At 39.6% G+C, this 12,568-nt stretch overlaps 1 protein-coding gene across 1 annotated transcript in view; it reads right to left on the bottom strand.

Annotated features, from left to right (window-relative positions):
- pkd1a (polycystic kidney disease 1a) overlaps window positions 1-8,529 on the bottom strand; it is a 65,341-nt gene extending 56,812 nt beyond the window's left edge. Inside the window, exon 1 of the mRNA XM_017416971.3 lies at window positions 8,018-8,529. Coding sequence (XP_017272460.1) covers window positions 8,018-8,313 — 296 coding nt within the window. The 5' untranslated portion in view covers window positions 8,314-8,529. The remainder of the gene's footprint in view (window positions 1-8,017) is intronic.
- Window positions 8,530-12,568: the final 4,039 nt, after the last annotated feature.

Genomic DNA, 12,568 nt, shown 5'->3' with positions numbered 1-12,568 from the left:
GTGATATTACACGAGATTGTGCGTTACCTTACTTTCAAGGTTTAACCAAAGCGGCTCTATAACTCCATTTTTCAACATAAGTCTAAAACTCTGGCTTAAAAGGCAGCGGGTGATAGGCATTCCTTCAAGGAATGCTTGGCTTTTATTGGTTTTAATACAATAAAGAATTTAAAAATCAACAATTAGTTTTTTACAGCCTAAAAAACAAAGGCTTTCTTCAGGCAAATCCATCATCAGCAGTAATTTGCAGCAAACTAAATAATGTTTATATTGTACCTTTGATGTAAAAGAAAAAAGCCTGACGGGTCAGTTAATAAGCCTAAAAATCGCTTGGGATGATTTTGCAGAAATACTTAAAGTTAGTTGACTTCCACAACACAACAACTATAAAGCAACGATGGAAATGATTTGTTAAAATAAACCTGCCAACGACGAGTGAAGTGAGCCCACAGAGAAGGTCAAACACTATTCAACAGAGTTTAAAGACGAGAAAAGACGACAGAGATTCAGACAAACCTGCAGCAAACTGCTCCACTTAACTGGGAAACAAATCAAATGCCTGAGCACAAAGATCAACAAGAAGACAAAAACAATTTATAAGGCCATAAAACAAATCAGTTAGCGGCGACTTTTGTAGAAGGGATTCCCAAACAATTTCAGTTTATGACCCAAAGAAATGGCAGCGAGACTTGCGACCCCAACTTTTACTGGTTGAACTAAACAAACATTTCTAATAAGTCACTTAAACACATTCATAATAATACCACGAGCAACCTCAGCAGCAGCTACTGTATGGCACGAATCCTTCAGCTGGACTCAAAACCATGACCACTGTATAAAAACAAATTTGTGTCGACCGAATCTTCAGCTTTGATAAGGATTTGCAGGAAATATTGCAGCCAGCTATTTGAATAATGCTCACGTGTGCAGAGCAGTATATTTTGGCTGGATATTATGGATAAACATTGTTAAAAACAACCTCTAATAGTTTTATAAACCTTAAAAAACAACAGGACATTGTTCCACCTCCATAAACAGCCACCAAAACTCAGCCCTTTTAAATGGAATCAGCACATTTTTTCAGCCTGAAACCACCAGCAGTCCCACTTTCCTGAGTTAATAATGAACAGAAATGTTTCTGTTCGAGCAGCTGCGTGCACGAACACTCAGAAAGCGAAGGAGACGATGAGAGCCGTCTCACGTCTGCTCGTCCTCTTATTTACGACCTCCTGGAATGTCTGCACTTCTGTGGGTGATGTCATTGCTTAGTTCTGTCATGGTAACACAACAAATCCTCCCCTGCGTACCGTCAGTACGTCCAGCGGCTCCCTCTCCACTGAGCGGAGGTTGTCGTTTGAACGATAACCACCTCCGGAGGAGGAGGCGAGGTCAGATGGGGAAATGCAAAATGAAAGTGGAAGAATTTTACATTGAGACTCATCTGTTCAGCAGCTGCTGTGAAGCACAGAGACACTAGAACTGCACCAAGTAAATAAACCACAGTCACAAGTACATCCTGGCTGGAGCGCATCCGTGTGTGTGTCATCCTGCTGCTATAGTAACGCCACAAAGTTCTCCTCAACAAGACAAACTGAACCTTGGCTTGAGTGTGTGTATGCAAACATGTGTACACACAAACGTATGTGTGTTAAAACTGCACTGATTGCAGTTTTCTAGGCCAATTTCAATTTCCAATTTTTGTAAATTTTCAACTTGAGTATTTAGATTTTGCCTAATGAAGAATTAATCGTAAATCCCTCACAAATTTTTAATTGAGTTTTCATAATAAAATGTGTTGAAATAACAAAAGTAATTATTCTTTTTTCTTTTTGTCACACCTAAAAACACAAAAAATTCCTTCCATTATTCAAGACCTCAACCTAATGTAAGATGCAGCTTTGTTCTAAAATTGAGCTTAAATAATCCCCTTTAATTTACTTATAGATACATAATTTCTTCATTTTAATCGAAACATATTCATGGCAAAATACAAATACCAAAATATTGAAGCTTTACAAACATTTGTCTTCTGGTTTGTAATTTCAGATCTCAGAAAGAAGCTGGACCTGAACACATCACCTGTTAAAGAGGCAGCTGCTACTTTAAAGGAGCTTGAGTCTAAATGAAAAGTAAAATGATTAATGATTAATACCTTTTCGGAAAATAGTTTCCTTCCAGTGGCCTCCTACACTTCTTGTGTTACCTATGACTTTTTCAACACCTTACAAATACTACAAAACTCCCTCATCGAAAAACTGCTCTCACCAGCACCAATTAGCCTCCGAGCTATGATGCATTCACTGACCATGTTAATTCCAATGTCGATTTATTTATGAGGCGCATTTAAAACCACACAAGTTGGACCAAAGTGCTCTACAATAAACAACGGAAACCAAAATACGGATATAAATATCATTTCAGTAAAACAAAAGGAAAAGAAAAAGTGAAAAAATGGTTGAAGGAGAAAGAGATAAAATTTCAATTACTAACTCAAAACAAACACAAAGAGATTTCATGTCAAGCTCTACTAGAATCAAATGCTAATGAAATAAGGTTTTCAGAAGACTTTTCAAACTGAAAAAAAAAAAGTTATTTTTGAGTTTCGGATTAGATGCTCAACAGTCTGAATCTGAACAACTAAGCAATCAGTGCATCCCTAATTTAAATAGATGAGTACAGCACCTAAATATGCGTCTATTCATCCATCAGTTTGTTCTTTAAGCAGAAAAGGACTCTAGAATTACTGGGTCATGTCTGGCAACGGCTCACCAGCTGTATGCACTGACTCCTGCTCCTGGAGGGCCACCATCCTGCAGGTTTAAATTGTTTCCCTGTTCTTCAGCGGGTGTTCAGGTTCTGCAGAAGCCTGTTAATCACTCAGTCCATCCAATCATGTGTGTCACAGCAGAGAAACATCTAAAACCTGCAGGATGGTGGCCCTCCAGGAGCAGGATTGGACACCACTGAACTACACAAAACAAATAATTTACACGAAACATCGATTACAACAAATAATGCTTTGTTCAAATAGTTTTTATGATGCTCTAACAGCTATAAATATGCTTAATTTAAAATGTGTACATGAATATTTCCCTATACCAGCTATATGATCCATTTCTTATTCATGTTTTCTGTTCGCTGCCACAGAAACACAGACTTTGTGGATGCCTCGTCTTCAAACAACCTCCATACAAAGCGAAGGCGCTTTGGAAAGCACTACAGAAGTTTAACTCCACCAGTACTTCCCAGAAATGACTTCAGGGCTCCAAAATTGTCCATGAGAACTGTTATGAGATTTTATTATGTGTGTGGGTTGGAGCAGATGGGCTGGTGTGTAACAGGAATGTTACTTCCAACTTCTCCCTGCAGGACATAAAATACTCCTCTGCTACTGCTGGATTTTTTTTTTTTTTTTACTTTATTTTCCCCTTTAACCAACGGTTGCCCTGCAGCATTTAGATTTGGGGCCAGATAGGGGCACAGACGGAGAGGAGGAAGCCGCCTGGTCGTGTTAATGGATTCGTTGTTATATAAGAAGCATATATAGGTGACTTGTTCTCTCTCCAATCCTGGTGCAATGCTGTCACTTTCCAATCAGGAAGCAAAGAGAAGCGAAAGCAGGCAAAGCCAAACACTCTTTGCTGTACACGTTTCAGGTGGAGGTGGGGTTTTTCTGCAACAAAGCCAGATGTTAGAGCAAAAACAAGCCTGGAACCCATATAGGCTCACAACGTGTTTATTTAGTTCTTCTGCACAACATCAAACCTGTCTGAGGTTTCGACATGCTTTCTGTGTCTGCGTGCACAAAGCCACAGTGATTAACTCATCTATGATTTCAGACTCTGTTCCAAAAGGTGGCGATAATGTGTTGGTTTGTGTGTATTAGGGATGAATTAAAATGCATTTCCACAATAATAAAAAAAGGTAAAGAAGTAACAGAGTTATGTTGTGTTTTTTAAGCATGAAACGTTGTTCTGCACATGCATGAACAGAAGCGTGCCGCTCATATTTCTGCACATGCATCAACCGGAGGGCCTGAGAGTTCTCAGTTTTTCACCAGGAATTGGACATTTTTTGTGTTCCTGAGTGATAAAGCATATTCAGGGATAGGCAATGACAGCATCTTGTCAAGACAAGCATCCGTATTTTGTTGGCCGGTGTGCCTTTGGCAGCAGCTTTTGAACGAGAGCTTTTATCGTTACACGTGTTTTCTCCACACAGCCGACACAATCACAAGAATCAGGGCCGGAGGGACCTGACAGAGCAGATGAGAAACCATGAACCATAAACTGTGCATTAAGATGGTCACCCTGCACTGATTCTTCATCTTTACAAGAAAGATAACAACTTCACGCTTGACTGGATCGCTTTGAAGCTATTACAATCTTCACTTGTGAAAAAAAGAAAAAGAAAATGGCCTCAGGTGGCAACTAGTTTTGGCGAAATTGGTGGGAAAGCCTGAACAACATACACACATGTTAAATCTACTCCACAGCTGCACAAGCACCCCAAACTGTTGTATTAAAGGAAAAAAAATAGTAGTATGTTCTTTTTTCCATGATCTAAAGCCAGCATCTCACTATGCTTTGCCAGATTGCCAACAGCATTCATGGGGGAGTTTCCAAAGTGTCTGAAGACGTTCACAGAGGCTCTCAATCTCCTCACCAGAGTCGCAGGGCGAGCATCTGTGTTGGATGTGAATCAAAGTGTTTTTGGGAGGAAAAAAAGAAACCCTCCTGCAATCGCTCATCCTCAGTGCAGAGTTTCCCTTCTGCTTCACAGGAGGTTTCCTCCCTGAGCTCTCCTAATCACACCTGTGTTATTGTTTGACAGGTGTACCGACGCAGTCAAACTCCCCTCCTGCCAGTTTCACCGGAGCGGGTCACGCCAGCACGGACTGAGTGCTTCCCTGCCTCACAGAATAAGTGAGAAACACAAGATCAGTGGTATTTTCCAGCGGAACAGGTCAGCGATGTCCTTAGATTTCTGGGCTGCACCCTCACCACAGTAATGTTCTTCATTTTGTTTACTTTCTCCAACTCCTGCAACCGTTTCATGAAGATGCACGGCCACAGACGCAGTGCAGGACGAGGCGGGTAGTATGAGAGCAGAGTTCTGCAACCGTGCACCTGAAAACAGATCGTGATTTTAACAACATTTGGCACACAAAAGACTGCGGCTGAAAATTCACCTACTTTCTCTCAGTTTTGAATCACCAACTAATCTCCAACAGTCGCATCCAAGTGAGACACTGGCTTAAATTTTCATCACTCTAACGTTTCTAAGTGGAGCACGCTGGCAGAGAAACTGATGTTTGTTGCAAAACGATTCTGAATTGACAAGGAAGAAAAATACTGCATTAGGTATGCATTTATATCATGAACTTGTTTTTGGTTGGAAGAATTTTTACTGATGAATAAATGTTGCAAAAACTGGTAAAAGGCAACAAAAAACAACAACAAAAACAGGAAAATTAAAGACTAAATGACTGTAAAGTGGTAAATAACCTTGGAAAAATTGAAGCACTTGTTTGAATGAGGAGTGGTTCAATCCACTGGTGCTGGTCAATTATTTTTATCACTAACGGCATCGTTTCTAGTTGAAATTTAAAGGACATCCAGCTCCCTTTGCCTGGCTGCAGAGCTTACACTTTCACTGCATCTCCGAGGTTTCAAACCCACATCTGAGCCAAACTGGCTCCAAACGACAGGCGGAGGAAACGGACCAATCACATCCTGCCTGCTCACGTTTGTGGCTTTAAGACCAAAAGAATAAGGGCTTGGACAACATTTATTTTATGTGCAATACCTGATTTTTCTTTCATTGCAATAGTCTTTACAAGGAACATCTGTAGAACTATTCAGAACGTGTCTTTTATTATGTAACTGGAAACAGCTTGATGCTATAAATGCACACTGCATTCTTTTTCTTCCAGCTGACAGTTAAAAAAAGCAGAAAAAAAGGACAGAGCTAATTATCAAAAACTTTCACCTCTCAGTCTGAAAAATCCGTTCAATAATATCCTTTTTATTCTCTGAATAAGTAAATAAAACCACCCACAAGCTCCGCCTGCCTGCAGCAAAATCAATCAGACATTGTTCAGCGTTTCACTTCTCTAACCGCCATGAAATCAGACTTAATTAACAGCAAATTTTCTACTTTTAAAGTCTCATTCCTGCAAAAGCAGACCAGAAGCAGGAGACAAGAGACCTAATTAGTAAAGGCTGCAATGTTCACAGTCAGTCATCGACACGTAAAGCTGAACAGAGGTTTATCTAAACTGATAATTAACACTCCGATAGAGTTTGACATGAAACATTAACTGGAATTAGATCCGGAAGCAGGATCTGTCTGTGATTAATGCGACACTTAACAAATCCTCTTTCATACAAGTACTATCACTAAATATTAGTCAACATTAAAGAAACCTGGGGAATTCTTTCGTACAACAAAAATAGAGCAAAGGCACCCCCATCTTAACATTATTTACAGCCTTGTCCCCTGAAAGGAAGCAAGCTCCTAAATAATCATAACGTGCGCGGAGCAATCAGCAGAGAATTCAAGTTAAATAAAGACTATAGATGCAGGACGAGAGAAATAATGGGTAACACATGTGTTGGTGCAGAACACAATGTTCTTGCAGCAAAAGCACCAAATTCTGCAGAGTAATCCACACCATAAACACCAGGTTTACTGTTTGGTGACCAATTAAACTGAACACACACACACACACAGACACACACACGGCCATTAGCTGTATGACTATTTTAAAAGCAGAGGACACAGATGAATAACGTTAAAGTAAGTAAATATTAGGTCCTATATTTAATGTATTTATTCTATTAGGTGTGTCAATATTTGCCGTCTTGTATAAAAGCTTTAATTTTAACAACATAAATGTGCACAGAGCAGGTGAGGCGTAAGTTTTCAGGGCCGCATTTATTCGATTACATCTATCAAAGTATAAGGCTGCAACTAACTGTCTAATGTGACAAATATTATGACTAGAGCTGCACGATATATGGAAAATCAATGCAATACTGGTGAGTGCAACATCATTACTGCAAAGGACGGCAATAAATCATGGGACATTATATTTCAAGTGCCATGCGTTCATTTTCTGCTTAATCTCTGGTCAATCCAACAGACTCTCCCCGGCCTCGATTAGATAAAAGTGATGACAGAAGAGAAAGTGAGTGAGAAAAATGTGGGTTTATCGCAGCTGATAAACAATAATGCTGCATGCTTTTCTAATATTGTTCAGCCCTAATTGTCACCCATAATGTGGTCTAGAGACAGAAAAGTATGAAAATATATCTGTCATGATCAATGAATTTTTTTTTAAGTTGTATTTGATCTTATTCATTCTGTTCGTTTTTGTTTCTTGCGTTTCTTTTTTGATTATTTTATTTGTTTTTCCTGTTTCTCCCTGTGTCATTGGCCATTTTGGGTCCTACTCCTGATCCAACACCTGTTCCTCATATTCATCAGTCTCAGCTGTCACCACTTGGCTCATCACTCCAGGCCGGTTCTCATCCCACAGTTTGTTCTCCGTTTGGGCTGCCCTGACAGCTTTTTGTTTTGCTTTCGTAATTTGTGCATCATTACCTTCCATTCCTGACGTAAATTTAGTCTGACAGATAAAAAAAAAGATTACATCTACAAGTATATGCCTGGATTATAACACTAATATTTAAGAAGCCTTAAAAGTTATTTAAAAATGCATAAAATTAAATTTAAGAAAAAGCAGCTGACCTAAGTATTATTTTTTTCATTAAAGAAAAAGACTTAAATTAGGTTGGAGTGAAATCAGTTAATTAAAAATGTGATTTAAACTTGCAGCAGGTGTTTGGTAAAACAAACTTTATATTAATTATTACGTTAATAAATAAATAATTTTTCCTGACTGGGAAAAAAACAATCCTATCTTTTAATTAACATTCCCCAATTCGTGCCTGAAGCCCTAAAACCCGGTTCGGCTCCGGGTTCGGGTCCGGGTGGGTCTGTGCGCACTCACAGCACGCTGACGGATGGAGGGAGGTCCGCCGCCTCTGGGGCCCTCTCCAGCCCGAGGTTGGAGCAGTTGACGGCGCAGAGCCGCTGGGGCCCCGCGGGCGCGCAGCTGCAGTTAACGGGACAGGGGCCGCAGCTCCGGGTCCCGGGCCCGCCGGGGCCGCCGGAGCTGTCCGCCCCGGAGCCCCACGCCTCCAGGCAGCAGAGCGCCACGAGCAGACCGGGGAAGAAGCCGAACCTCGGGACGCAGACGCCATGATGTTTTCGCTTGGATAGAGTCAGTCCATTTCCACCAGGCATAGCTCACTCACATCTCATCGCCTCTGATGGTGGAAGTCCTCTCAGGGTGGGGAGGGAGAAAAGGCACAAAACAAACCGCCAGGATCGTTTTCATGTGAGGAGGAAAAAGTTGGAAGAAGTTCGAGGATGAGCTCCTGACTCCGGGCTCTGCTTTTATCTTCGCCTTCAAGTTCTCCTGGTTAAAACCCTCCTCTTCTGAAAAACTAACGGAACGTCTCCAGAGTCTTTTCAGAAGAAAAAAAAAAAGTTTTGGAGAACTTCCTCTCTCCTCCTCCTCCTCCGCCTCCTGCTTCTCCTCCCAGAACTTCATGCAGTTCCTCAAACCACCGCAGACCAGATCCTGATCAGGACGCTTCAAATAAGAAAATTCTAGGTTTTATTCTTCCATTTTGCCACTTATAGTTAGTCTTTGGCTGCTTTTAGATTTTAGCTACTATTCAGCTTCATTTAGCTTTTAGCTAGCCTTTTGCAACCATTAGGTTTTAGCTTATGCTTTGTTAGTTTTGACTCTTATCCAGAGTTTTTCCTTCTTTTAGCTTTTTGTTAAGGTAAAAGGTAATATTAGCAAAATACTAGCTAAAAGCCTTGAAAGGTAAGCTAAAAGTATCAAAAGGCTAGCTTAAAGCCAGAAGAGCTAAATGTATTTAATGGGGAAAATATTTTGTAAATAAAGTTAAAAACTTTGAAAAGTATAAAAGTCTGGAAAAACAACATTCATCTCAGCTGCCTTCTGAATGAGCTGAAGGTTTTGACGGCTAAAACAGCACAAAGTGTGCAGAAGTAATTAGATTTTAAAAATGTACAAAAACTAAAAAATGGGGGAAAAAAATAAGTGTGAATGCTGAATCAGCAGTAATACAATTAAACTTTTATTTTCTAAATTGAAGTTGTTCAAAGAGCTACTATCTAGAACAGATAAGATAATAATTGTTAACTTTTCCACTTTAAACGATATGAACTATTCCTTTAGATCCATTTTTTTTTGTCCTGGTTGTTGCGGCGATCCAAATATCTCTGGGCCGGTGAGAACCCAGGGTGGAGGTTTAGAACTGATCCAATAATCCGGTTTATTCATGTTTGCGGCTCGTTGGAACCAGCTTCCCACTCAGCTCTGTGTCCGTGTTGATTGGCTGTTAGATAAATAACTGAAAGATAAAAGTGTGTGAGGCATAAAGGCCGGCCACCCTTGGGGAAGGCAGCCATCTTTTCTTCATGAAGGACACCTTGTCCACATTGAGACGATGGCTTTGATATAAACAGCAGGAAGTGCTGCTCAGAAAGCCTCACCTTCCTGCACGCAGGGAGCAGAATAAACTGCAGAAACTGCTGAAGACGTGACAAATGTGAAGCGTTTGGCTTCGGGGCCCAACGTTGCTGCCGTCTCTGTCTCTCCCGGCAGTGCTTCCTGAAGCTGTGCCCGGCCCGGCACGTGTTTGAGGCGTTTCCTGGGTATTTGGCTTGGCCAAGTCCCTCCGGTTCTCCCCGCAGGCGTCTGGTTCTCTGCACAGAGAGGAGAAGAAGAAGAGCCGGAGCAACACTTCTCTCTCCTCCTCTGCGGCTCCAGTTCGCTGCGAGGAGCTCAGGTTTTAGAATCCAAACAAACACGAGTGGAAGAAGGAATGTACAAAATGTTTCAGCCCAGTTAAAAATCGGAAGGATTTCCCCCCCCCCCTCTGTGTAAAAGGACATAATAACATTTTAAACTGTAGAACATGAGCTTCCAGTCTTGTCATGTTGCGTCACAATTAGATGAAGTGAGACCGCTGTCTGGCTGTTGCATTTTTATAGCATTTGGATTCAGTATTTTAGCCAAATATGTGACCCGTGCTTTCAAAGTAAATCATAACTAGAAACACTCAAAGAACGCAAAACTCCCTCAAGACCGTAGGGTTGATAAAAATAATGCGATCAGATGACCATCAAAATGTGATCAATTGTTTTTTTATTTTTGTAACAACCTCAACATTTCATCCAAATCTGTTCGTTAGTTTTTATGTAATCTTCAGCTAAACTGACAAAGAAACGACCGAAAACAGAACCTCCTTGGCGGAGGTAACAAAGGGGTCACCTGTGACCTTTGACCCCGTGAACCTGAAATCAATAGGCATCATCCCTGAGCCACGAGGTGTCCAGCTGTGCAGGGCTGGAGCACAGGATTACCTGTGGCTTTGACCTTTGACCTTTTAATTTGAATTTTTCAAAAACTTCAAAATGATACTTAGTGAAATCTGGTGATTTATAATCTGGCAACAGGCTGGTTTTGTTTTGTTTTTGAAAACTCTGTTTTTATTGGTCTATGATGATGTCAAGAAAAAACGGGGGAACCTTGAGCTTCACAATGACACCAAACATTATACGAAGGGATTTCCCAGCGCTCTGAAAATCTGCCAATTTCAAAGGAAATTTTCATTGTTACAAGACAAAGGATTATTTCTGAAGATGCACCTGTTAGAAAACGTAGATTTAAAGGTAGATTAGAAAGTTTTTGAGCTATTTTTGTTCAGTTTTCGAATAACCTAAAAATCACAATTACTTACAGCCAGAAGGAAATGTGAGACTTTCACTAAGATTTAAGTTGAGGCACATTTATGATCACAAAGAAAGTGGTTCTTCTGTAAAGCTGCATGTGAATCACATTTTAAAGGAAAAAAAAGGTGTAATTTATATATTCATCAGAATAAGTTGCACAGAAAATGTTATTTTTAATGTGTGACTAAATAAAATTGAATAAAGTTGCAGAGAACTGTTTACTTTGATTTATTCCTTCTTTACGGGAGAGGATATGTTTTTATTTGATTTTACTAGTTTTGTCTTTTCTGAGCCGACAGCTGTTTAAAACTGGAGGTTAGGAAAGAAACAAACTTTAAATTTAAATTATATTTCGAATCTTTTGAGTCTCAGAAGTAGTTGAATTACTGACTTGGTGAAAAAGAAGCTTTTCAGGCACTTTATGATGAACAAAGACAGAGTTAAATGAATGTAAACCATTCATCTTCATGATCCATGAATGTAGTTTTAAAGTTCTTTAAATTCATAAATTGACCATTTGATTTAAAAAAGAAAAGGCAAACATCCAGATTAAATATGATCCTAAATATCACCACTTCTTCTTTCACACACCACCTAATTTAAACGTTAACTTTGTCCTTGAACACACTGTAACATCCTTTTTAATGTAGTTTTTGTCTCTTTATTTAAACTTCTTCTTGACATCATGGTATAGGTTTTGTCCAACCTTCATCAAGCTGTGATTTCTGAGGATATAATCTGATATAATCTGCCCTGTTGATGCAGCAGGTTGGATGTAATAAACGGTGTAGTTTGGTCCAGTCGGGGCTGGGTGGAGGTAAAATGAGCTCGGCTCCTGTTTGGTTATGGGGAGGGTCCTCCAGCCGTGCAGGAAAACGGCACTTATTGAGGCCCCCGTCTGTGTTTTTGTAGGATTACAGGAAGAGGCGGAGGAGGGGTGGAGTCTGCTGAAGGAGAGAAGGGAGCGGGGTCTGAAAAATCTGATCACATGTAAAACATTAAAAAAACACGGCGATGAAAAAGCTGCTTTTTTTACTTCTGTTCTCAAGATTAGGCTGCAGAGTGAGGGAATTTAAAAAGTGTATTAAAAGCCTTTTTATATCGAGCTGTTTGTGCTTTTATTTGAACAGCATTTAAAGAACAAATTAAATGAGTTGGTAAAGTTAAAAAAGCAGAAAAAGAAGCTGAAATCAGAAAAGCTGTGCCTAAAAGCTAAAATGAGCTAAACTGTAGCTAAAAGTAATCAAAACCATTAAACAAACAAACAAAAATAAAAACAAGTCAAAGCCATAGCTAAAAGCAAAACCACAGGAAAAAAGCTAAATTTAGCAAAACTGTAGGTAAAAGATAAAATTAGCTAAATTGTATCTAAAAGCAAAAGTTCACAAAACCATTAGACAACAATATATTGCCAAAACAATAGCTAAAAGCTAAAATTAGCAAAGCCACAGCTAAAAGCAAAACCACAGGAAAAAAGCTCAATTTAGCAAAACTGTGGGTAAAAGTCAAATTAGCAAAATAGTAGCTAAAAACTAAATATAGCAAAACTGTAGCTAAAAGCTAAAATTACAAAACTGTAGCTGAAAAGCTATAATTAATAAAACTGTAGATAAAAGCTATAATTAACAAGCCAGTAGCTAAAAGCTAAAGAAGCATAAGAAACTAAAACCAGAGCACATAAGCTGAAGTAGATATGGAAGGACTTCATTACATTCTGATTTATTTC

Source organism: Kryptolebias marmoratus, linkage group LG3, assembly GCF_001649575.2.
Source record: "Kryptolebias marmoratus isolate JLee-2015 linkage group LG3, ASM164957v2, whole genome shotgun sequence".
NCBI lineage: Eukaryota > Metazoa > Chordata > Actinopteri > Cyprinodontiformes > Rivulidae > Kryptolebias > Kryptolebias marmoratus.
Note: the sequence above shows the minus strand (reverse complement) of the source record. Positions and strands in the feature narration are given on the sequence as shown.